Source organism: Suricata suricatta, chromosome 10, assembly GCF_006229205.1.
Source record: "Suricata suricatta isolate VVHF042 chromosome 10, meerkat_22Aug2017_6uvM2_HiC, whole genome shotgun sequence".
Taxonomy (NCBI): domain Eukaryota; kingdom Metazoa; phylum Chordata; class Mammalia; order Carnivora; family Herpestidae; genus Suricata; species Suricata suricatta.
The window spans coordinates 20,691,090-20,718,682 of record NC_043709.1 but is presented as its reverse complement, the minus strand read 5'-3'; the positions used below and the strand labels follow the sequence as shown (position 1 = coordinate 20,718,682).

General features: G+C 35.2%; 1 protein-coding gene across 2 annotated transcripts in view; it reads right to left on the bottom strand.

The window, feature by feature from the left end:
- ANKS1B (ankyrin repeat and sterile alpha motif domain containing 1B) overlaps nt 1-27,593 on the bottom strand; it is a 1,093,013-nt gene that overhangs the window by 876,009 nt on the left and 189,411 nt on the right. For both annotated transcript variants that reach the window (XM_029953701.1, XM_029953700.1), the window contains exons 5-8: nt 17,185-17,260; nt 14,947-15,048; nt 4,119-4,232; nt 3,004-3,170 (exon numbers count right to left, since the gene is read on the bottom strand). In XM_029953701.1, coding sequence (XP_029809561.1) covers nt 3,004-3,170; nt 4,119-4,232; nt 14,947-15,048; nt 17,185-17,260 — 459 coding nt within the window. The remainder of the gene's footprint in view (nt 1-3,003; nt 3,171-4,118; nt 4,233-14,946; nt 15,049-17,184; nt 17,261-27,593) is intronic.

Genomic DNA, 27,593 nt, shown 5'->3' with positions numbered 1-27,593 from the left:
TCATTTATTCCAAAACAAGTACAAGGCATATCCCCTCTTCCACTAAAGCCCCAATTTAGCCTCTCCCTACCTCCATGAAACCTTCAGTGAATACCAGTAAGTCTTCACTAATCTCTCCCTTTTAAAAAAATTCCTTTGGCCACCAGGTAATTTATTATAAGAAATGCAGCTGGAAATGAAAGACATTTGCTCTGAGTTTGACTCCTAGTTCTGCCACTTGCCAGCTGAGTCATTTCCCAAGTCTATAAATCCACTGTTAGCTTTACTATGAGGATTAAGTGGCTTAAATCATATAAAGTATTAGAATGCAAGTACCTAATAAATTTCAACACTCATAATATACATTTGTTGTTTTATATGTTAGTCTTATATCTGTATCCTGTATCCCGAACTCTTTTAAGTCAGAAACCAGGTTTCATTACTGCTATTATAAATCCTGTAAGTTAAGTATCTAACTCTTGATTTCAGCTCAGGTCATGATCTCAGGGTCATAAAGATGAAGCCCCACATTGTGCTCCAACATCGTGCTCCATGCTGGGTGTAGAAACTACTTAAGATTTTCTCTCTCTCTCTCTCTCTCCCTTTGCCCCTCCCCCTAGTGTGCACATGTGCATACATGCACACACTCAATCAATCAATCAATCAATCCTATGACTTACAACATGGTAACAAACATCTATATTAGGTGGTCTATAAGTACTTGATTAAGTTTTGCATAATTTCAGAGTACAATTGATGACAAACTCTGAAAAAACATTTCTGAAGAACAGAAATATTCAACAACTGCAAATGAACCCAAATGAAACACAGGCTGTTGAAAAGGGTCAAAGTAATCAGATTACTTTTTAAATATCAATAACAAGTTTTTATTAGATTAATCTTCTAAAAGGGAACTCCCGATGATGTCTTTTATCTGACCCAAATCCTTTAGATTTTTCTCACTTTCTAAAAAATAAGTAACAAAAATCGTATCCTGACATTCAAATTCATCCATGGCCTGATCTCAACCTATACCTCTAATTTTATTTCCCATATTCCGCCTTTATAAACTGTTATTTCAGAAAAATCAAACTACTTGCCTACTTATATAAACCTTCTGCTTTTCTGCTTCATGTAACACTTATTATTTAATATGACAATACTTTCAAGGAACACAATATAAGGTTTGTCATAGGAATAAAGAGTGTTTCCTTGTATGAAAGGATGCTTGAATTTTAAGATTTTCATTCAACTTGTGAGCATTACTTTCTCCCTTGTTACTATCACAATACAGTCTTTGACTTACAAAAAAGGTATCTGGTCATGTTCCTCTAAATTATGTTACCCTCATAATAATAAAAATCTCTGTTATCACTACCTGAAATCTATAAGCTTGAATAAGCATGGTTTCCAAGTAAAGTGTGCAGTGCAGACCCCAGGATGCACAAGATACCCACCGAGTAAAAGGAAAAAAATAGAGATTCTATTTACACTTATTCTGTATCCTTCTTACTTGAATTTCTCTGGTAGTATATGCATAATTTATATCATATATTCTTCAAATATTAGTAGACACACATAATTTATGAATACTTGCATTTGGGATATTTACTCAAAATTTGTTTACTATGGTATGTACCACAAAATAAATTTAGAAATCAGTGGTTTAGAAAACTAGGGCTTTCAGAAATTTGTGGGTTTAGAAGTAGAGGACCAGAAATAGTCAGTTTAGAGAAATATTTAAGGACAAACCTAAAACCCTAAACACCATATATTATTTATATAGGATAAATTTGTTTTAATTTGTAACCAGCCTTCAAGAAAATGTTGAAATGTACCTGGTTTGTAATTTGGAGATGATATAGAAGTTTTAGATTTTTAAACAGGAAATTATGTCCTGACATTAAAGTCACTACAGTAAATAGTTCATTAATATAAAAATTTCATTTGGTAAAACTTGTGTGTATTTACTTCAGTATATATATATATAGTTAATCATGCTTATTCATAAGGAGCTTTTATTGGAGCCAATAATATGATGCTTTAAAAAAGATGGTGCAGCAAAAAACAAAAAACAAAAACAAAACAAAGACAGCCTAGGGAGTAAGATTAGCCATGGAGCTAGACTATACTGGGAAACAAGTGTCAGCACACAGTAAGGAGTTAAATGAAGCAAACGTTCTCATTGATAGTCACTATACTTGGCAATAATTTTAGTTTTCATAAATAATATGACATACTTAACACAATACACTCTTATTTGCTTTTGAAGAAAGCATAATGTTTCTTGACAAATTAAGCTCTTAAAAGTGAGTAAAGATTTTATAATAATGCATTTCCTTTAATACCAGAACACTCTATAAATTCTATTTCCGTATGACACAAAATGGGTGTACAAATCTTAATTTTAAACTGACTGATTCTCTATAGTTTTTCTTGCTGTTGTGTTAATATAGAAATCCAAATGATCAAGAATCTCTAACTCATGATTTAGATTCTGAGTTTGCAGGGTGCATAAGGGATTTGCATAAGATAATAAAAATATAGAGGTCAAACTTTGCAAAATGTCTCTTTCCTACCATAACATACGCACAATGTCTCTTTCCTACCATAACATACAAAATGGCGAAACATACACATATAGCTTAGCTCTGTCTTTCTTCAAGATGGGGTAGACTCAGTTCATAGAAAACATGGCAAGGAAAAACAAAAGGAAGATTTTTTTTTCCTTCTTTAAAAACCGTCATCATGCCCAGTGAGACTAAAAGAATATAATCAAAGAACCTATGATTTCACGTGTTCAACAGCAGCAAGATCATCACAAACTATAGATGATTTATCAAAGCATTCCTTCCCCTACACATGCAGTGAGAGTAAAACATCAATGAATATCAGGAAAAGAGCAATTGGTAATTTGACATTTCATACTGGCAGAAGATAGGATAATGCAAAAATCCCCTGCCTCTTAGATACACATTGAATTGGCAAAGACAGACACATTGTCTTCCTTCCCCCCTTACTTACTACACTCTGGCTTCCATTTTTCCCAAGTTCTTCCTCTGAAATCTTGCTCAAATTATCTAAGTAGTGGTCTGATATTGTATGGCACAAATCTTCAAAAGAATAATCCTTTTCTTGACAGAGCTTTATTTCATCCAAGAGTTTTGATAATTCTCCAGTCACAGTTTCACCTATAAGAAGACAGTAATTATTTTCAAAGTTTCAAGAAAGGCTATTGCTAAAATTTCCTATTAACTGATAAAAATATAACTAGTATAATGATAGAACTCATGACAAACAAGATTAAATCAGAAAATATTATATATTGAAAATAAAGTACTAAACTATAATTAATGCAAGAATAAAGACAATTAAAAGACAAGGAGAAATTTCAATTTTGCCTATTATTCTTTTTCAAAACAAAGAAGTATAAAAGGTTCATTTATACATAGTACATAAAAACATCTGGAATTACAATTCCTAAGGTTTCACTCATTCTAACATTTAATCTTCAATAATCTTTCATATGATAGCTTTCATTCGACAAATTTTAATTTGTTAATTAATAGATGCTGGGGGCCTACTTCCTAGGTTCAATAAAAAAACAGAACGTATTTAGATAAATAATTATATAAGTAATAAACTAAAATTATGCTATGTGACATAAAGTAAAAACACAGAAAGAGCAGATAAATAATATGCATCATCTGTCAAAACATGAATATTTTGTAGGTTGCATGCAAATATTCATTTTGTAATCATTCTCAGAAAGGTACTTTATACTTATAATTTCTTCTAGAAGAAAATAAAACTCCAGCTGCTATAATCCATATATCAATATTTTTATTCTGCATTAAAAATACATTTTGGAAAACAAATCTAGTGTGAAATATCTACTCCATGTAAACATCGTGACAGCAGAGACTGCTAATTTTACAGGCTACTGTGTGACAGCCAAGAGTAGGGACTGACAAATAGAAGAGCTCAATAAATGCTGACTGAATAAATGCATAAAATATAAAGTATAAGATATAACTTACGAGACCTGAAATTTTCACAGTGTTAAGCTTTTTGCATATAGAACAAATTTGACATAAATGTCTAGTATTATTTCAAAGGCTTTTTAATTGGCTACTCACTCTTAGTCTTTTGGGAAGGAGACTCAATAGGAGATGAAATATGTATTTCTTGTGTTCTATCTTCCTGTACATGTTCTTCAAGGGCTGCTGATCTTCCCACACCTTCTAAATATTCTGCGTATACAAGTTTTTGAAATTATATAGTCAAATTCATTTATTTTAAAATCAATAACTAAACTTTATGTTTTACTTCTGGTGATCAGTTTTTCATTGATTTCCTCATAACCTAAATATATCCTAAGTTTTTAGAACATCTTCAAAAAATACAAACTGAAAGAACTTCATGATGAGTTATTAACTTAAATCTTTTTAAATAAAATTTAGAAGATACTTTAGAAGAGACTCATAAACTCTTTTCATGAACTCAACTTGACACGTTCTTTCCTTAAAAATAAATTCACCTGGTAAGATAGAATAACAACCTTAGCTTCCCTATATATATTCTACCTGAAGATTTAAAATTCTCTGAAAGATGCTTTGAATAGACTTGATACCTAAACAGGAACACCAAATTCGATGGGATGCCATGAGTCAGATAACATAAATGAATGAAGTTTATGTTATAATGGCGTTTACTCTTGTAAGACAAGCATAATTGCACATTAAGCTTTACTTCCACAAAGAAATAACCTTCTCATTATTCTTGAAGTAATGTTTCATACACAGCCTATCTCTCATTTTTCCAACTTTGATGAAGACATAATAATATTGGAGCAGCCAAAATTTAAATATGGCCCCCAATGTGTTCTAAGTATTTAATATAAATTAACTCACTTGATCCTCACAAAACTATGACACTCGTAAAATCTGTCTTAAAGATGACAAGTCAAAGAGAAGGATTTTAATTTGGCCATGTTCATACAGCTAACAAGAGGCACAGCCAGATAAACATGGGACAAGAAAAGTCTCACTTTTCTCTTAAGCATCTGAATGCAGGGATAAATGTCAATGAATATTCAGCCTCAATATCACAGAGAAAACAGAAAGCATGTGGAGAATGATTAACCTCATCCAAAGTTTGACAGTCAAGTAAAATAAAAGCCTACATTTTTTTTTTAGCAACCAACAAAACTCTAAAGTTTTAGCTGAAATTGCAGATTTTAAATGTTGAAAGCCAATTCAATTTTCACGGAAACACAGTGTGGGCCAAAAATATTTAATCTGAACAAAATAAATCTTCTATTTGCCAAAAGCATTCAGCTCGCAGTGGCTTGTTTGTAGTCTCCATCTAAAGGACCAAGTCAACTGATCTCTCTCCATAGGGATCTTTTACTTATACTTCTTTATTCAGAAGGAAACTTTTTCTTAAAATCTAGTTAAAGTTTATGTTCTCATTCCAAACAATTGTGTCTTCATATCATCCAAGCAGTTTCTAGCTAAGGGCATTAGTACTAGGCAAATTCTTCTAGGAAAAGAAAGCAACCTATGGAATTCTATCCTTAAAATTTTTGACCAAATGCAGTAATTATGTAAAGTGAATTCCTCCTCCAGGACACAAATAGTAATTTTCTCTACTCTAAATTGGCTTTACTGAAATAACAAATTTTTCATAAAACCTAAAATGTACCACTGATTTGTGACCCAGGAATTCAAAGAATATAGATAATACATTCACATTCTAACATTTGCCAATAATTTTAAAAATATGAAGATGTACCATATACCCTATCACAAGTTGGCATATCTAATGAATCTTGACCATTTAAGAGAACACAGATAGTTAACTTCTATGTAATAACACTTTCATTTAAGTTAAATTAATGCAGTAAATGCCTGTAATTATGTCATACCCTCCTTTTAGCAGATGACATTTATTTTGCTTTTCCCAAAAGACATAATATTCACAACCTCAGGGTTTTTTAATGTAGTTGGAGACAAAAGTTCAATATGAAATATAAAATACCTAAAAAGGGAAGAAAAAATGTTGTGTAACATTCTTTTTACCTTTTTTAGCTTTCATTCAGTCTGACTTGAATAATATGAGGAGCTATTCATATATTTTCTGATTTATCTCTCTATGCATTTGACTTGTAACTAAGTTATTAATTAACAAGATAATTGTAGGGGCTCCCCTTCCCTGAGACATTTTGAAGATGGAGAAGGGAGCATGAATGACCTCCTGGAGCATGTCTACTCTTTTTACCCCTTTTGGGTTTCTTGACTCCTGTATCTATGTACTACCTGCCTGACTTGATTTTAATTCATTTTTCTCTGGCAGGATAAAGCTGTTATTCAGCTTCTGAACTGACACCCAATGAAACCATCCTGCCTTCCTCCCTTATTTACACTTGCCACCAATCTATAATAATCAGGGGATAATCAGCCCTGAAGAGTGTAGAAGCTAACTAGGAAGGGTAGAACAAATGTCTGTTTTGGGGGATTTTTGTTTTGTTTTGTTATTTTTTTTAAGTAGGATCAGCACGGGGCACGCAGCCCAACACAGGATTTGAACTCACAACCCTAAGCTCAAGGTCTGAGCTGAGCTTAAGAGTCAGATGCTTAACTGATTAAGCCACTCAGGCACCCCAATGTCTGGGTTTTTAAGGGAACATACTATATGTCAGGCCTAATCACAAAGCAAAAAGGGAAAGTATTTACGTTTTCATATATTTATTTACTATTTTTTAAATTTATATCCAAGTTAGTTAGCATATAGTACAGTAATAATTTCAGGAGTAGAAACCAGTGATTCATCACCGACATATAACACCCAGGGCTTATCCCAACAAGCATCCTCCTAAATGCCCCTTGCCTATTTAGCCCATCCCCCTACCTTCCAGCAACCTTCAATTTATTCTCTATATTAAAGAGTCTCTTATGCTTTGTCTCCCTCCCTGTTTTTATATTATTTTTGTCTTCCTTCCCTTATGTTCATCTTTTTTGTACCTTAAATTCCACATATGAGTGAAGTCATATGACATATGTATTTTTCTGACTATTTTTGCTTAGCATAATACACTCTAGTTCCATTCATGTTGTTGCAAATGGCACAATTTCATTCTTTTTGACTGCCAAGTAATGCTCCATTGTGTATGTAAATATGTATATTTGTGTGTGTATACGTATATATGTATATTCATGTACATATATACACACACACAACATACACACACATACATATATATATTATATACACCATATCTTCTTTAGGATGTGTGTGTGTATACACACAAAAATATATATATTCACACACACCATACCTTCATTAACTTGTTGAGCCCAAACATCCAAAAAGGTTAAGTATTTTATTTTTTATTTTTAATATAAATTATTGTCAAATTGCTTTCCATATAACACCCAGTGCTCATCCCAACAAGTGCCCTCCTCCATGCTCATCATCCATTTTCCCCTCTCCCCCACCCCTATCAACCCTTACTTTGTTCTCAGTATTTAAGAGTCCCTTATGGTTTGCCTCCCTCCCTCCCTCTCCTTAACTATTTTTCCCCATCCCCTCCCCTGTGAACCTCTCATAAGTTTCTCTTGTTCTATATATAAGTGAAAACATATGGTATCTGTCTTTCTTTGCCTGACATATTTCACTTAGCATAAGACCCTCAACATCCATCCATGTTGCTACAAATGGCCAGATTTCACTCTTTCTCATTTCCATGTAGTATTCCATTGTATAGATAAAACACATCCTCCTGATCCATTCATCAGTTGATGGACATTTAGGCTGTTTCCGTGATTTGGCTGTTGTTGAAAGTGTTACTATGAACATGTGTCCCTGTACATCAGCAATCCTATATCCCTTGGGTAATTTCCTAGCAGTACTATTCCTAGGTCATAGGCGAGTTCTACATTAATTTTTTGAGGAAACTCCACACTGTTTTCCAGAGCAGCTGCACCAGTTTACATTCCCATCAACAGTGTAGGAGGATGCCCAATTATCCACATCCTCACCAGCATCTACGATCTCCTCATTTGCTCATTTTGACCACTCTGATCAGCATGAGGTGGTATCTGTGTGGTTTTGAGTTGTATTTCCTTGATGATGAGTGCGTCTGTTGGCCATCTGGATGTCCTCTTTGGAGAAGTGTCTCTTCATGTCTTCTGTCCTTCTCATTACTGGATTCTTTGTTTCTCACGTGTGGAGTTTAGTGAGTTCCCTGTAGATTTTGGATACTAGCCCTTTATCCGATATGTCATTTGCAACTATCTTTTCCCATACCATTGGTTGTCTATTAGTTTTATTGATTGTTTCCTTTGCTGTGCAGAAGCTTTTTATCTTGATGAGACCCCAATAGTTCATTTTTGCTCTTGATTCCATTGCCTTTGGAGATGTGTGGAGAAAGAAATTGCTGTAGCTGAGGGAAAAGAGTTTGTTTCCTGTTTTGTCTTCTAAGGTTTTGATGGTTTCCTGTCTTACATTCAGGTCCTTCAGCCATTTTGAGTTTAGGTTTGTGTACGGTGTAAGAAGGTGGCCGAGTTTCATTTTTGTCCATGTTGCTGTCCAGTTCTCTCAGCACTATTTGTTAAAGAGGCTGTCATTTTTCTATTGCTTTTTCCTGCTTTGTCAAAGATTAGTTGCCATACATTTGTGGGTCCAATTCTGGGTTCTCTATTCTATTACATTGGTCTATGTGTCTGCTTTTTCCATGTCTTGATGATGACAGCTTTGTAGTAGAGGCTAAAGTCTGGGATTGTGATGTCTCCCACTTTGGTTTTCTTCTTCAATATTACTTTGGCTTTTCAGGGTCTTTTGTGGTTCCATACAAATTTTAGGGTAGCTTGTTCTAGCTTTGAGAAGAATGTTGGAGTTTTAACTGGGATTGCATTGAATGTGTAGATTGCTTTGGGTAATATTGACATTTTAACAATATTCTTCCAATCCATGAGCATGGAATGTTCTTCCATTTCTTTGTATCTTCTTCAATTTACTTCATAAGGTTTATATAATTCTCATCAAAAAGATATTTTCCATCTTTGGTTAGGTTTACTCCTAGGTATTTTATGGTTTTTCACACAATTGTGAATGGTATCCATTTCTTAATTTCTCTTTCTGTTGCTTCATTATTGGTGTATAAAAATGGAACTGATTTCTATACATTGACTTTGTACCCTGCAGTTTTGCTGAATTCATGAATCAGTTCTAATAGGCTTCTGGTGGAGTCGATCAGGTTTTCCATGTAGAGTATCATGTCATCTGTGAAAAGTGAAAGTTTGACTTCATCTTTGGCAATTCTGATGCCTTTTGTTTCCTTTTGTTGTCTGATTGCTGATGCTAGGACTTCTAGTACTATGTTAAACAACAGTGGTGAGATGGACACTCCTGTCGTGTTCCTGATCTCAGGGGGAAAGCTCTGTTTTTCCACATTGAGGATATTAGCTGTGGGCTTTTCATAAATGGCTCTTGTGATGTTCAAGTAAGTTCCTTCTATCCCAACTTTCCAAGGTTCTTTATTAAGAAAGGATGCTGTATTTTGTCAAATGCTTTTCCTGCATCTATCGACATGATTATATGGTTTTTATCTTTTCTTTTATTAATGTGATGTATCACATTGATTGATTTGTGAATATTGAACCAGCTCTGTAACCCAGGAATGAATCCCACTTAATCAAAGTGGAAAATTCTTTTTATATGCTGTTGAATTAGATTTGCTAGTATCTTGTTGAGGATTTTTGCATCCATATTCATCAGGGATACTGGCCTGTAGTTCTCTTTTTTTCCTGGGTCTCTGTCTGGTTTGGAAATCAAAGTGATGCTGGCTTCGTAGAATGAGTCCAGAAGTTTTCCTTCCATTTATATTTTTTGGAATAGCCTGAGAAGAATGGGTATTAACTTTAATTTAAATGTCTTGTAGAATTCCCCAGGGAAGTCATCTGTCCCAGGGCTCTTAATTGTTGGGAGATTTTTGATAACTGATCCAATGTCTTCACTAGTTATGGGTCTGTTTAGATTTACTTTTTTTCTTAATTTTTTATATAGTTTATTTATTTTTGAGACAGAGCACGAGGGGCAGAGAGAGAGGGAGACACAGAATCTAAAGCAGGATCCAGTCTCTGACCTGTCAGCACAGAACCTGATGCAGGCTCGAACCCATAAACCACCAGATCATGACCTGAGCTGAAGTCAGATGCTTAACTGAATGAGTCACCCAGGCACCCCTCTGTTCAGACTTTCTATCTCTTCTTGTTTGAATTTTGGTAGTGTGTGTGTGTGTTCAGGAATTTGTCCTTTTCTTCCAAGTTGTCCAGTTTGTTGGCATATAATTTTTCACAGTATTCCCTGATAATAGCTTGTATTTCTGAGGGATTGGATGTAAAAAATCCATTTTCATTTGTGATTTTTGTCTTTTTGGGTGCTCTCTCTTTTCTTTTTGTGAAGCCTGGCTAGAGGCTTATCAATTTTGTTTATTTTTTCAAAAAACCAACTCTTGGTTTCATTGATCTGTTCAATTGTTTTTTTGGGGATTCTATATTGTTTATATCAGCCCTGATCTTTATTATTTTCCCTCTTTTACTGGTTTTGGGGTGTTCTTGCTGCTCTGCTTCTAGTTCCTTTAAGTGTGCAGTTTCTAGTTTCTTGAAATAGGTCTGGATTGCAATGTATTTTCCTCTTATGACCACCTTTGCTGCATCCCAAAGAGTTTCTCTAATTGCCTGGTTGGCCTATTCATTCTTTAGTATGGTGTTCTTTAACTTCCATGTTTTTGGAGGTTTTCCAGGCTTTTTCCTGTGATTGATTTCAAGTTTCATAGCATTGTGATCTGAAAGTGTGCATGGTATGATCTCAATTCTTTTATATTTATTGAGGTCTGCTTTATGACCCAGTATGTGATCTATCTTGGAGAATGTATCATGTACACTGGAGAAGAAAGTGAATTCCATAGCCTCAGGATGTAGAGTTTTACATTTATCTGTCAGATCCATCTGGTCCAATGTGTTGTTCAGGTCCATTATTTCTTTAGTGATTCTCTGTCTAGTTGATCTATCCATTGCTGTAAATGGAGTATTAAAGTCCCCACAATTAGCACATTCTTATCAATATGATTGCTTATGTTTGTGATTGTATTATGTATTTGGGTGCTCCCAAATTCGGTGCACAGACATTTATAATTGTTAGCTCTTCCTATGGATAGACCCTGTAATTATTATATAATGCCCTTCTTCATCTCTTGTTACTGCTTTAACATTAAAGTCCAGTTTGTCTGGTATAAGTATGGCTACTCTGACTTTCTTTTCACTTCCAGTAGCATGATAGATATTTCCTCATCCCCTCATTTTCAATCTGAAGGTGTCTTCATGTCTAAAATGAGTCTCTTGTAGACAACAGATAGATGGGTCTTGTGTTTTTTTTTTTAATCCATTCTGATTCCCTATGTCTTTTGAATGGAGCATTTAGTCCTTTTACATTCAGTTTTACTATAAAAAAATATGGGTTTACAGTCATTGTATTCTCTGTATCATTGTATTCTCTGTAGGATTCATGCTTGTAGTGATGTCTCTGGTACTTTGTGTTCCTTGCAACATTTTCCTCATAGAGTCCCACTTAGCATTTCTTGTAGCGCTGGTTTAGTGGTGATAAATTCCTTCGATTTTTGTTTGAGAAAACCTTTATCTCTCCTTCTATTCTGAATGACAGGCTTGCTAGATAAAGGATTCTTAGCTGCATATTTTTTCTGTTCATCACATTGAAGATTTCCTGCCATTCCTTTCTGGCCTATCAGTTTTCAGTAGATAGGTCTGCAACTACCATGATGTGTCCCCTTTGTATGTTAGGGGCATTTTATCCCTAATTGCTTTCAGAATTTATCCTTATGTTTTACCAGTTTCACTATAATACGTCATGCTGAAAATCGATTCAAGTTACATCTGAGAGGAGTTCTCTGGGCCTCTTTAATTTTAATGTCTGTTTCCTTCCCTAGATTGGGGAAGTTCTCGGCTATAATTTGTTCAAGTACACCTTCACTCCCCTTTTTTCTCTCTTCTTCTTCTCGAATTTCTATGATACGGATATTGTTCCATTTGATTCCATCACTTAGTTCTCATATTCTCCTTTCGTGCTCCTGGATCAATCAATCTCTCTTTTTCTCAGCTTCCACTTTTTCTATAATTGCATCTTCTAATTCAACTATTCCCTCTTCCTCTTTAATCCATGCACTAGCCACCTCCATTTTATTATGCTCCTCACTTATAGCATTTTTAAATTCATCATAATTATTTTTAAGATCCAAAATCTTTAAAACAGTAGCATCTCTGCTGTCTCCTATGCCTTTTTCAAGCCCAGTGATTAATTTCATGGCAATTCTTGTAAATTCTTGGTCAGTTATATTGCTTATATGTTTTGACCAATTCTTTAACTGTCACTTCCTCCTGGAATTTCTTTGGAGAAGAGTTCTTCCATTTCATTATTTTGGCTAGCATTCTGTGTCTTGTAAGTTTTAAAAGCTTGCTATGCACTCTGCACCTGCAAGTACTGCTATATTAAAGGAGGCTCATAGATTGTCCAGGGTCTGTCCATTCAGGGACTGTTCTTTTAGTGGTGTCCCTTGGTCTCTCTTATGTGACTTTTGTTATTTTATTTCCCTACTTGTACTGATATTTGGTACTCTCCACCATGTGTACTTTGGCTTGTTTCTTGAGGTCGCCCTGGAAAGGAAAACAGACAGACAAACAAACGGAACAAAAGTACGCAAATGCACAGACAACTCAAACAAGCTAAGCAAACCGGAAAAGAAAAAAAAGACAAAAAAACAGTCTAAAAGCATAAAATCCGAGATCCCAGCTACAAATAAAGATCAGGTGGAGGCAGTGCTGATGGAAGAGTATATACAAAAAGAAATGACAGGGGTGAGGAGAAAGAGAAATTGAACATTGACCAGGCAGAGAGACTAAAAGGCTTAATTCAGAGGGACAAAAAGGAGAATACAGCAAGAGGTGAGGAGAAAAATAATGAAGATAATGTTACTCAGAGAAACTATATAGTCTGATTATTTCAGAGAGAGAGAAAGGAAGGTAATGAAGAGGTGTAGAACATGCATCAAGATAATGGATTAAATATGCCTGTTTAAGCAAACTATAACCCAAATAGCCAGTCTGGAGGAGGGGAGAGATAAGAATGAGATAAGGGAAAATGCATCTGAATAGCAAGCATTGATCTAAACATAATCACGGCAATGCATCAGTGCTGGTCTTGGAGGAGAGGCTGTCTGTTTCTGTTGCATCTATCCGACTTCTGTAAAAGCAGCTACCTGGCATAGATGGACATGGTTTGGTGTAGGGTCTCGCTTCCATTGTGGATTGTGTGACCACTCCCTGAGGCCCTGCATCGGTGGTTGTGGGGAGAAAAACAGCAACCCCTAGTCCCTTGTCGAACCAGATGTTACACATCACTCTTCTGGGCCCACTCTCACTATGTTGTGGGTGCAGCCAAGGTGAGCCATGTTCTATATCCCACACCTAATACAGTTCAAGATCTTACTCCATGTGCGTTAATGACACCACCCTAAATGTAATCCTGAAAGCCAGGGCACTTCCTAGTAGTGGTCTGAGCAGGGGATCAGTTCCTCCTGACGCCAACTGCATCCCTTGCATACTGTCTACCCTAGAGGAAACTTTTGGGACCAGGGCACTTCCGAGTAGCGGACTGAGCACTGTTCTCAATATTTAAGAGTCTCTTATGGGTTGCCTCTCTCCTTCTGTAACTTTTTGTCCCTTCCCCTTGCCCATGGTCTTCTGTTAAGTTTCTCAATATCCACATGAGTGAAAACGTATGGTATCTGTCTTTCTCTGATGACTTATTTCACTTAGCATAATACCCTCCAGTTCCATCCATGTTGCTGCAAATGGAAAGATTCCTTTCATTCTCATTGTTAAGTAGTATTCCATTGTGTATATAAACCACATCTTCTTTATCAATTCATCAGTTAATGGACATTTAGGCTCTTTCCATGATTTCACTATTGTTGAAAGTGTCACTATAAACACTGGGGTGCATGTGCCCTATGCATCAGCATTCCTGCATCCCTTGGGTAAGTTCCTAGCAGTGCTATTGCTGGGTCATTTTTAATTTTTTGAGGAACTTCCACACTGTTTTCCAGAGCAGCTGCACCAGTTTGCATTAAAGTATTTAAATCTCAATTTCAGTAAGAGTTTTATATCAAGGAAGTAAGTATATAATCCTACAAATAAAAAAGTAGTACCTACATGGCTGTCAAACCTTCAGGAGACCTAATGCCACACTTAACTACACAGATACTTTAGTTATCCTTATCAAAAACAAAGGTTGACAAAAACAAACCATCTTATACTCCAAGATTAGGGAGGAAACAATCTGTATTCTTCCAGTTAAGTACAATTTGTGTTGTTAACCCAATATTTGTGTACCTTATACTACCTACAATAGGATATATGAGTTTGAGAAAGTCAGCCTCTTGGGGCTTCAGTATCCCTCAGGTATAAAACAGAGAATAATGATATCAGACTTACCTATCTCACAGAGTTATAAAGAGACAAAATAGCAAAAAACTCTGAAAACTCTTAAAGCATTATTCAAATGTAAGATAATACTTAAGCATCCCTACTTTATAGCCTTATTACCTTCAAGTTTATAACTTCATATTTGTTATATGGCTTAGAAAAAAGACTTTTTAATATCAAATGAGAGAAACACTACTTTAGCTTTTCTTAAGATACTAATTAGTTGAAAACAGAAATAAAACATTAAACAGGATTATAATTTAGTTTAAAAGTCTGCCATAAAAGAATGTAAACAATAAGTTCACTCAAAAATAAACATTAACTCAAAAACTTAAGAGAAAACTATGGTTGATTTAATTTAATCTTAACTTTAAAGCAATCTCATCCATCATTCAATATTGTTTACCTTGTAAGAGTGTTGCAATCTGGAGAGATTTCTGAGATGGATGTTCTTTCAGAATGTCTAAGACAGTTCTACCTAAGCTATCCTTTATGTTGGCATCAATTCCTGAAAGAAAAAGAAAAGCCAACTAGATGTACACCACTGAAGTGTCACTAGAAGATAATGTCAATACATAACTACTCTAATATCAAGCATACACAGATCAAGCACTGAAAGTGATTTTTTTTAATTTAACCTAGACATACATACACACACACACACACACACACATACACATGACTTTAGTAAGAAAGAAGGTGGAGGGCCACTGGGTGGCTCAGTCCATTAAGCATCCAACTTTGGCTCAGGTCATGATTTTCACAGTTCGTGGGTTTCAGCCCCACACTGGACTCTGGGTGGACCGCTCAGTGCCTGGAGCCTGCTTTGGATTCTGTCTCCATCTCTCTCTGCCCTTCCTCTTCCTCTGCTCATTCTCTGTCACTCTCTATCTCTCAAAAATAAATAAACATTTTTAAAAATTTTAAAAAAAGAAAGAAAGAAGGTGAGGCCCTACTGTTACCAAAGATTAGGAACAGTCTTAACAATGAATTAGGTCTTAAAGACACTGACCCAATCATTAAGATTGGGTGTTTTATTTTGTTTTTTAATTTATTTTGAGAGAGGGAGCACACACACAAGCAAAGAGAAAGAGAGAGAATCCCAAGAAGGCACCTCACTATACTGTCAGCACAGAGCTTGACATGGGGCTCACAAATCATGAAATCATTTACCTGAGCCTAAATCAACTGTCATATACTTAACCAACTGAGACACCCAGGTGCTCCTAGATTGTTTTTTAGAATTATAACCAGTTTGGATTATAGCTATTTAAAATGATACATTATCAAGCTGAAAAATATTGTTGATTTAGAATGTGAATTCCTAAAGTATAATGGTCCTGTGATTTATATATTCTGTATAATATGGTAACAACATTTTAAACAATGATGTATCATGTGCATAATATAACAATAGTCTTAGAATACTTAAGTATTCACAAAAGCTGAAAAAGCATGATTATTCTGAACTATTGTCCAAATACTATTTATCCAGCTACAGAGCCAAATATCTCATATTATTATGTAAGATTATACTCAGTGTAAACAACACTCAATAATCTACCTGGTGAGCAAACGTCTTGATATTTGTAATTTAAAAACCTTTGGAATTATTTAAGTCTAAAAATATTTATTGTATTAAAGAACTTATTTTAATGTAGCTAACAGCTTTCACTGCCTCCAAAAAGTTTATAAACTTTCAAAACATCTAACTGCAAAGAAAGCCAGTTTTCAGAATCTGTTTTCAAATGTTAGTTCATCGTAATAAGATTATTAAGTATTTGCGTAAATTTGTGTAGAAATGTGTGACCAGCACATATGTAATTCATTGCCTATAACACATTTATTATATCACTGTTACATGTCAAAATTAAATGTACATGAAATTTTCACTCAGTATAACTACAACCCAAATGCCATAGAGTGCCAATGTTTTCCTTTGTTTTACAGCAGAAAATAAATACACTAAATGTAGTCTGTAACAAAAAAGACTCACATCAATTGTTTCCAAGTATGAATTTATGCCCATGCTTTTCAATCCTAAAAAAATCCAACCTCAATTGCAATTTTATTTCATTTTATTCAGAATATACATAGGAAGACAAATAAGCCTACTTTGTTATTCCTTCAAAGCGTTCCCTCTAAAAGATCCCATTTAAATCACTGCAGCTTACAAACAACAGCTGGATTGATGAAATAACAAGATAAATTTTCCTTAAGGACAGGGAACACTACTTACCAGAATTTAGAGAGAATAATCTTAGAGAAATACTATTCTTTTGATAAACCAAGCAATTGTCATAATTTCATAAGGATCAGTTCCTCTCTCTTGTAGAAGGCAGAGAAATCCTTTTCCTTTTGGTAATTTCTCTAGTATATGTCAATGTGATTTATATGTACACAACTGTAATTTCTAAAAGCTTTTTACTGACATGTCTATTGAGTAAAGGGAAGTGCACATTAATATCAATGTTATCTAAACATTGAGGTTCAATTTTATGTGATATGAATATGCATTTGCCATGTGGAGTAAAGGTAAAAAGTAAAGGTGATTATTAAAGAACTATGCCATTTCCTTTTTTCTACTCCTGAAATAGAAATTGTATTTGGCAGAATAAGCTCCAAGGAGAATCACAATAGTTACCTGTTTCTAAGAGAACTCTCACAACATCCACCTTTCCAAATAAAGCTGCTTCATGAAGTGCACTCCCCTTTTCTGTCTGGAAGAAAAAGAAGAACAATAAAAAGAAAATGGAAAGAGAAAGAAGCACAGTTGCATTAGGAATGTTAACAAGTTAAAAACAATTCTGTGATTTTATGTATTCGTATATATTCTCTGTAACCCAAGCACACCCTGACAGAAGGGTACTATGGAATAGAAGAGATCCTAAGAACAAAATCCAAATGCTTACATTTGCAAAACATCTTAGCTTCTGAACAGCCATTTGACCTTGTTATGTTGGGAAGTCACTCACCTCTTAGCCTCCATTGTAAAATAGAAATGACTATCTCACAAAGCTTGTCTAAGTATCCAATTGAGTTTCATTCAATTCATTGTAAAATAGGCAGAAATGCCTATCTCACAAAGCTTATGTAAGTATCCAATTGAATTTCATTCAATTCATTGTTTGTATTTATTAGATGCCAATTATATACACATTTTATATATTTATTAGACATCAATTATAGGCCAACAATAGTTGAGGGGTGTTCTGAGGCATAGAAATATGATGCTGACCCTTGTATATTCACATTCTATTTAAGGAAACAGATGTATAAAGGAATACTTATGATCGATGAAACCTAAGCAATTTAATATGGCCTACAACCAATGATTTCCCAGCTTTCCTCTCCTCACCCTGTCCTGTCCACCCCAATTCTCCTCCAGACCTTATACCCTATGCTTCAGGCATACTAAACTTTTTCACAGTAGTGTCAGTCGCTATTTTCTTCCCTAAGGATCTCAGAAGCTGATCCTTCTGCCTGTGGGATCCAGCCCTAGCCCTCTATCTCACTATCCCCCATCCTCCAGTTCTCAATCTTCATTATGAATTGAAGTTCCTTACAGAGTTTGTCAAAAGCCAGATTTCTGGACCCTACTTCCAGTTTCAAATTCAGCAGCCTGGGATGAAATCCAACACTTCCCATTTCTAACAAATTCCCAGGTGACACTGAGGGTCTAGGGAGTACACTTTGAGAAGCACTGATCTATATGCCAAAACTCAGTGTGAATATAATTTCATTTAAGCAGATATTGGTGGACTCTAGGTCTATTGTTTTTCCTGTACCTTCCACATCAATCTATTTTTTCCTAACCATAGTACTTATACTACATTATGTCAACAAATTGTCTATTTCCCTTAACAAACTGTAAGTTTAGTGTAAATCTAGACCACATCTTTCTTTTCATCACTGAATCTCCAATGCCTACTAAAATACCTTGAAAATATAGATATTTAAGAATTGTTTTGAGAGCAAAAGGTAAACAGAGGGATGAAAACAGCTTGGAAAAGAAGAATTTGTGAATAGTACAGGGAGAGATTGGGTTTTGCCTTAAAGATGACCAAGGAAAATCTCAATGAAGAAGCTTTCTGAGCTCTACAAATACTAGGTATTTCTTTTACTTTTTAATTTTTTCTATTAACTTAATAAATGTCTACCAGGTCCTCCAGGTAACACACATCTATGTGTGTTAAAATGAATAATATCATTATGGAAATTCTGACCCCTTGTATTAAAACTGATCTCTACTGTGGGATTCTAATCTCAATTCAAAGTAGAAATATCATTATAAAATTATATATAATGTAAAAACTTCATTAATCAAAATCCTATTGCATAATTAACCCATTCTAAAATGGTTTACAAATGGATTACTAAGGGGCTGGGAATCAATGTGATCTAAATTTATCTTTTATAAAAAGCATGATAGTAATATATATGAATTATGATTTGACTTTTATGATATGTATAGACACTAATAAAAATAGAAATAAAAATAATTTATAAACAATTTATAAAGCTATACAAAAGGAAAAACAAACTATGGAAGCTTATTCAGCTCCTTAAAAAATAATCCTACTATGGGGTACAAATACATTATTTTTTGATTCTCTGAAAAATACCCTTTGAAATAATCTCATTCTTTTCACTCTCATTGTGTTTCCCAACCAACTTTCTGATTACTAATTTGATTCCCTTCCACTCTTAAAAAAATTTTGAACTTTATGTTAGAAAAACTCTTCCTGGAATAGCATACCTTAAATGTTCTGAAAAATGAAACAACACTTTAGATACAGGAAAGAAAAGGAAAAATATCAGAATTCCTCAGAGCCTGGGGAAGGGAAGTGGGGACAGAAACTATGAACCCAGGGCTTCAGTACTGAAGCAGCAGGAAACTGTTCCAGGGAATCTGCCAATGCAGGACAGACTAAGTGCTTGAGCTTTAACCAGCTACTCAAGGTGCAGGAGGGCAGGAGACAAAGAAGCCCAAGAAAGCTGAGAAGATAGATCAAGGAATCCTGCAAAAATCTAAAAACCCCAGGGGCACATGGCTAGTTCAATGGTAGAGCATGCAACTTTTTATCTTGAGGTCATGAGTTCCAGCCTCATGTTAGGCACAGAGATCACTCTAAAAATATAAAACTTAAAATCTTCATAGAATAACATCCTTAGTTAAAAACAAAAAAACAAACAAACAAAAAACAAGATTAAATGCATTGCACAGAGGGAGAAATTAAAAATTTCTATCTAGATCTTAGTTCTAAATGGAGTACAATAGTAGTAGAAATAACACCCTCCCTCTAATAATTTCTAACCACAGCTCTGCCCTCCTATTGTCTTGGGGACAAAATAACACAATCTCTGTGCTCCCCCAACTCTCTAATCCTGAGTGAAAAATGTAGAATGAAGTGATCTTGAGTTTGTAGCACCAAGGCAAATATAAATGCTTATTTGCAGAAGCAGATACAAATCCACTGTGAAAATAATACACTTTAAACTCAGGCCTCTGAGAATTCCAATAGATAAAACTCTAAGAAACACAAATTAAAAATTGGAAATCACTAAACATGAAAGAAAACAAGCCACAAGCAGAAATAAATCCTATAAAAACCTCACGTTATGTGATGGTCAGCTACAGAATATAAAATATATATATATGATCAATAAGATGAAAGAACAAAAAGAAGGTATCAAATATAACTAAAGAACAAGAGGAGTATTAAAACTGACTAGATCTGAAATTAACTAAATAGAACTTCTAGAAATGGAAACATAATATTTTAAATAGAAATGTTTAATAACAGAGGTATAGCTGGGAAAAAAACTACTGAGCTGGATAGTGGATTTCTTTTTTAAGTACATAATGTGATTCAAAGAAACATGACACTGAAAATGTGAAACACCAAGCAGACTAAGACTCAACATATGTCTAGTCAGAATTCTTGAAGGAGAGGGCAGGAATAAGAAATTCAATGGCTAAAGATTTTCCAGAACTGATGAGATACTAATATTCAATTCTGGGAATACCAAGCAAGATAAGTGAGACGAATACATTGTGAACATATTACAGTGAAACTACAGAACACCTAAGATAAAGAGAATACCTTAAAAACATCCTAAGGGAAAAAACTGTGTAAAAATAATAATCAGATCAACAGCTTGTTTTTCTACAAAAGCAATAAAACCAGAAGAAAGTATAGTATCTTCATGTGTCAAGAGTAAATAACTGCCAATCTAGCATTTTATAGCCAGTCAAACTATAAGAATGAGAGCAAAATAAAGACATTTTCAGACAGTAACTACAGATCCTTAAAAAAATAATTTCCATAGAATTTAATTCAGGAAGAAGGGCTGGAACTCCAAAAAGTAATGTTGAATAGAGAATGATTAAAAGAAGGCTAAGTCTAAACAAACTATTTAAAAATATAACAATAGGAGCACATGGGTGGCTCAGTTAAGTTGCTGACTTCAGCTCAGGTCATGATCTCACTATTTGTGGGTTTAAGCCCAAGTCAGGCTCTGTGCTGACAGCTCAATACCTACAGCCTGCTTTGGATTCTGTTTCTCCCTCTCTCTTTGCCCTCCCCAACTCGCACTCCATCTCACAAAAATAAATTTTTTAAAAAATTTTAATAAAAATATAACTATAATGTCTACTTTTTTGTACTAATTTGATTTCCTAGATACTCTGATACAATAGAGTGGGTGCTGTAGACACTGAAATGGACTATTCTAGGGAATGAAATTATATAACCTTCACTATAAATGACTCATCAGGAGAAAGCAGATGTAAAAGACCTGAGTTCCAGTGATAGTTTGGCTTTCAGTTGCTATACAGCTTTAGGAAAATCACTTAGTAACTCTGAAAATTCATACAGCTTGAAATGAAAATATTAAAAACTTGATAGGGTTATTGGGAGTGCTAAACAAAATAAACAACAAATAAGACTTAAAAATCACTTTATTTACTTATAAGATAATGAGTATTATCATTGCTGCTAAGAAAGCAATTAGAAAACTTACTTTTTTAAAGTCTCAATGATTTTAATATTTTTAAATTATACATAAGAAAATATATATGTATTGTGTGTATGTGTGCATAGATAATCTACATTATTCTAAGAAAAACAGGTTATGTTAAGTAAAACTAGTATTTTTATATAATGGATAAGGAAACCCTGAATCCTTAAATAAAACTAGAAAAAGTTAGCGATGATAAACATATTTTTAGCCTGGAAAAATTAATCAATTTTTCCAAATCCAAGGTTAATGTGATTAGCTTCTTTGTAATTAGTAAGAGAACATGAGAGCTGTCAAAATGGAATGGGTTGTCCTCATAAATTTAAGGTAAACAGTGATACCAGGAACTATTTCCTGGTATCAAAGTATTATCATAAACAGTACGGAATTTAAATACATCACATCTATGGACTTTTCCTTATCAAAATACAGGTTAATTCCAGGATATTCTCCAGTTTGCCACATCCTATCTTGAGTCTGTGTCTATCACCCTCATTCAAATTAGTAACATTCTATTCTTTACAGTGCTCTATTCCAAATCTATAATCCGTAACTGGCCAAATCTTGTAAAATTGTGTTTTCGTGAAGTAATATTTAGTCCAAAACAGGTGACAAACAAGTGTAATACAAAGAAATAACAAAGAAATAACACTGAAGTAGGTGAACCCAAATCCTCTCAACCTCAGAATTTTGGTCCTGCTATTCTCATGGATTAAACTTCTCTATTTTTTGAATTAATTATTTAAAACAAGCATAATTTCTGGGGCTCCTGAGTAACTCAGGCAATTGAGCGTCTGACAAGTGACTTCAGCTTGGGTCACAGCCCCAGTGTTGTGAGATTGAGCCCCATGTCAGCTCTGCACTAAGCAAGGAGCCTGCTTGAGATTTCCTCTTTCTCTTCCCCTACGCTTCTCCCCTCCTTGCAGGCACTCACTCTCTCTGTCTCTGTCTGTCTCTCTCTCTCTCTCTCTCTCTCAAAAAATAGATAAGTAAAATAATTAAAAAATAAAGTGAAATAAAATAAAATTTCCAAGACAGACAAAACAGTTATGCAGTTGATAATACAGTAACACCTCAAAATACATCCAGTAATGAGATATGAAGCACTTATATCTCAGCACTGCTACGGAAAAAAATACCTCCGAACACAAATTGTAATGAAAAGAGCTAAGACAGAAGAAATAAAATGATATACATAGTAATATCAATAGTTGAATTGTTGGAGAAGGCAAAAGAAATTAGCTTGTTGATTAGAAATGTCTATTAAGGTCAAGTCTCAGTAGCATCAAAGCTGCAAAAAACAAGATAAGTGATAGGAAAGGGGGAAACCACATTTTTAAGTCTGGGGTTTTTGCCTCCTTTTTAGTTTTTAGCCATATGTTCTCCTGTGGCTTCTGTGGGAAGTTCAAGCATGCATATAAAGAGATCTTTGTTATATTTTATCCAGGATTTCAAGGTATTTTAAAATGATTTCTTGGGTTATGTATTCCACCAGATTTCTAAAACAGCAGATAGAAAAGGTATTTGGAGATGTTGGAGCTTGTCTACACTGGTTCCCCCTTCTGAATTTAACACTCCACCATAGTTCTCCTGAGCTTGCAAAAGGTGACCAGATAAAGGAAGTGACCAGATAAAGTGACCAGTTCTTTATTAAAGGAGAAAAGTCATAGAGTTCAAGTGTGGTGACAATCAGTAGAGAAAATAGCAGAGGTACCAGTGGAGATGAAAACTATGAGAAGCAAGACCCATAACTATTGTAAGAAATAAGAACCTGTGAATAAAGATAACTTCAATGGAGATAAAGAAAAGCCAACTAGAGTAGCATTTAACTCAGCAGTAACAACCACAGGCACCCTGGTTAGTATCAATTAGCCCTATAGGCATCTCAGAGAATAAAGGAAGTTAAAAGATAAGAATGTCCTAGCCTTTATAAATACAGTAAAACCTTGGATTGCAAGTAACTTGTTCTGTGAGTATTCCACAAGATGAGCAAACATTTCTAATAAATTTTAACAAGTGATGTCTTGTAATACAAGGAATATGTGACACCAAACAACACATGATCTCAACTGAGCCAATGATTCTTCTCTCTTTTGCGCTGTGGGACTGTGGGTGATCATCTCCCAAGCTCAGATGCTTGGTCTCAGACCATGGTGTTTGGCAGAAATTAATGATTTTTCAGAACATTGGAAGGTACCCACAATTGGCACGAGTATATTCTTTGTCACTTCAAAGAACCTACGAACAATCTTTTGCTTTTCCATATAAGAGTAAGCTTTGGAATGCTTTGTTTCATTCTAGGTCAGGCTGCCTACAGAAATAGACTCTTTCCTCTGTTGCCTTATTGCCAGTTATATGGAATACAGTTTATGACAAGAGTTTATTAATATTGTACTATAGTCAACATCCATGGGAGCATATACAATGGCCATGCAGGAAAAGCTTGAAAAGAAAGGCAGTAAGAAGATGATTACAGTGGAAATGAAGATGGAAATCATTGAGAAGTACAAATGAGGTACGCAAGTGGCTGAAATTGCAAGATTTTATAAGAAGTCTATATCTGCATCTCATCTACAGAGCAGGAAAAGAAAAAGGTAGAGGAATCCCTCACTTCAAATGAGATTAGAGAGATGTGTAAAATGTAGGAAACAGTGCAAACTTTCATAGGAAAACTCCACCAGAATAAGGCTAGAGCAATGTGAGTGATGAATCAATTTCACAACAATGCAATTCACATTTCCACAAAATCCTCAAAAGGAGGCAAAAAGCCAAGTGTCATTGGATAGGTTCCCTGTTCAAGTTGCATGAAAAGAAAAAAATTTATTTCATTGAGCCAACAGATAGAAGTGATTCCATTGTCATGCTAAACGAAATAAGCCAGGCAGAGAAGGACAGAAACCATATGTTTGCACTCATAGGTCTAACAGGAAAACAGGAGAAACCTAATGGAGGACCAGGGGGAGGGGAAGAGGGAAAGAGAGTTGGGGAGAGAGAGGGACGCAAAACTTGAGAGACTATTGAATGCTGAAAATGAACTGAGAGTTGAAGGGGAAGGGGGAGGGGGGAAAAGAAGTGGTGGTGATGGTGGAGGGCACTTAAGGGGAAGAGCACTGGGTGTTGTATGGAAAACAATTTGACAATAAAATATTATAGGGAAAAAAAAAAGAAGTGATCCCATTAGTGATAGTGAAAATCATCCTACACAATAACCCTCCTCTCTCATCTCCCTCACACCAGGTTTTCAAAAATGAGTACAGCTTAATTTGGTTATTTTTCTTTATATTTTTCATTTTCTTTATTATTTTGTAGTATATTACAGTAATCATTTTCATACAAATATTTTTGGGTTGTGGGACATATCATCTGAGTTTCCATTATTTCCTTTGGGGAAATCCACTTTGATATAACAATGCTTTAGATTATAAGCATGTTTCCAGAATTAATTATGTTCATAAACCAAGGTTTTACTGTAAATAATTTCAGAACAAGCTGGGAAGAAACTGTTCTTTTGTATCCTGCATTAGTTAGCTTATAGCTAGAATACTGTGTTCAACTGTAGGTAATAAACTTTTACAGGAACACTGACAGACTGAAATTTGCCCAGAGAAGAGGGTCCTAAATGACAAAAGACTTAGAAAAACATCATGTAAAGAACAGCTGAAGGTTATAAGAAAGTTTAGATGGAGGGGGGTAGGAAATGGCACAAGAGAAATGTGTCCTCAAATAATTCAGAAATAACATTCCTCCTATTCAAAGGCAGACCTCTCCTCCTATTTAACTAGGGACATCCAGCCTCTGTCTTTACCTGTCTTTTCTTCCCTTCTCCTCCTTAATGCTAATCCTCTAGTTCTGCTCTTATCTATCACTTACTGCCACTTCTTGAATTTCATAAAGTACCTTCACCATTTCTCTTGCATCTTCAGGTTCAGTCTCTTTGGATCCATGCACTCTCCATAAAAATACACACTTTTCCACAACCTGGCAATAAAACAGCCAACCAAAGAAATTTCCTGTGAACCTGCTATAACTCTGAGCTCCTATCTCATATCTCATACTTTACTCCATACTTTATAAAGTCAACTTTTTTCTGTAGGCACAATTTCTATTTTGTTATTACTATATTCTCTGGCACATAGTAGGCCATGTCTGGCACAAAGCAGGCACCCCATAAATGTATATTCTCTTTCTTATAAAATATTCTGTTTCCATGGCTTCATTTCTCACTTCTCTGAGGCTAGGACCATTTAAGTGGCACATCCTAAGAGAGACCTCCCTGTCCTTTCATTCAAAATCAAAGCAACCAGGGTATTTCCCATGGCACTAATACAATTGGTAATTTTTGTTTATAGTTTTGTTTCCTATTTTCCCTACCAATCTCTTAACTCCATGATGACAGGAAACAAATTGTCTTGTTCATGTAGCATAGTGCCTAGCATCCTGGCCTGAGATTGCTGGTGGAAATATGGTGTCCTTATAGGGAAGCTGAATTTTCAGTTAAAGGGAACAAAAAGAAGTTGCTACAGTGCTGAGTCAGAGAGTCAGGGAAGGATTCCCTAGTAAGGTAATATTTGACCAGACACCTCAAGGAAGCACAGGTGAAAGTAATGTGGGTTAATAAAGCAAAGCCCTTGACGCAGGAGTTTATCTAGTATGTTCCAGCACTAGAGCTAAGCAAAGTGAAAAATGGCTAGGGGTAGTCAGAGGTGGCTTCAAAAAGACAGTGGAATTAAGTCGTATAAGACACCTGTCAGCCACTGTGAGGAATTTGGCTTCTGCTCTGAGTGAGATGGAAAACCACTGGAGGTTTTCTGAGCAGTAAAGTGATATGATCTGGTTTAGATTAATGGCTGCTTTGTTGAAAACAGACTGAAAAGAATCTGTTATAGACTGAATGTTTGTGTCCACTCCCTACTCCCAAACTCATATAGTGAACCTTGAACCCACAGTGCACTGTATTTGAAAACAGGGCCTTTCTGGAAGTAATTAGGGTTAAATGAGGTCATAAGGGTAGGGACCTTTCTCATGGGATCGGTGTCCTTATAAGAGTTGGACACACCAGAGTGCGCGCGCTCGCTCTCTCTCTCTCTCTCTCTCTCTCTCTCTGTGCATGCGTGCACACAAAAGGCCATTTGAGGACACAACAAGAAGACAGTCATCAACAAGCCAGAAAGAGAGCTCTCACCAGGAACAGAATCATTCAGAATCCTAGACTTTCCAGCCTCCAGAACTGTGAGAAAATAAATGTCTGTTGTATAAGCTGCCCAGTCTTGGGATTTTGTTATGGTCAACAGAGCAGACTAATGTAGAGGCAAAGGAAAAAGCAGGGAAATCAGGGAAACCAGGCAGGAGGCAGAAGATATACAGGACTCAAGCTCTAGTGGTGATAGTAGAGGGAATGAAAAGTAGTGAAATTCTAGATATATTTTGAGCACAAAGGCAATAGGATTTGCTGAGGAACTAAATGTAAACTATGAAAGAAATTCTGTCTGGGAGCCAAACAACTAGCAGGATGACAATGCCATTTGCTGAAATGGGAAAGATTGGAATATGGGTAAATCTGGGGGAAAGGAATTATGGAAGCTAAATGTTCAGTTTTCAAAATGTTGTTTGGATGCCCACTAGTCATCCTATAGATATGTTCAGCAGGCAATTATATACCTAATTTAGAATTCAGGGCAAGGTCCAAGGTAAATAAATAAACTTGGTTATTGTCAGACAAAGATCTCAGTTAAAGTCAAAGGATTGGATAAGATCAACTAAGAAGTATAGACAGAGAAGAAAAGAGGTCTAAGTACTAAGCCCTGGGACGCTCTGAAGCTTAGAGATCAGGAAGATGACAGCAGTTAACCATGGAATGGAGATGGGGTAGATGACACTATTTGTCCCTTGTTTCATATCCCCTTTGTCATATGACTGCAGTTCCATCCACTTACATGGCTAAAGTATATTTCCTCACCCTTGATTTGGGACTTAGCCTTGTGACTTGCTTTAGCCAATGTATGGTATCTTCATGACACAAGCAATAGACCT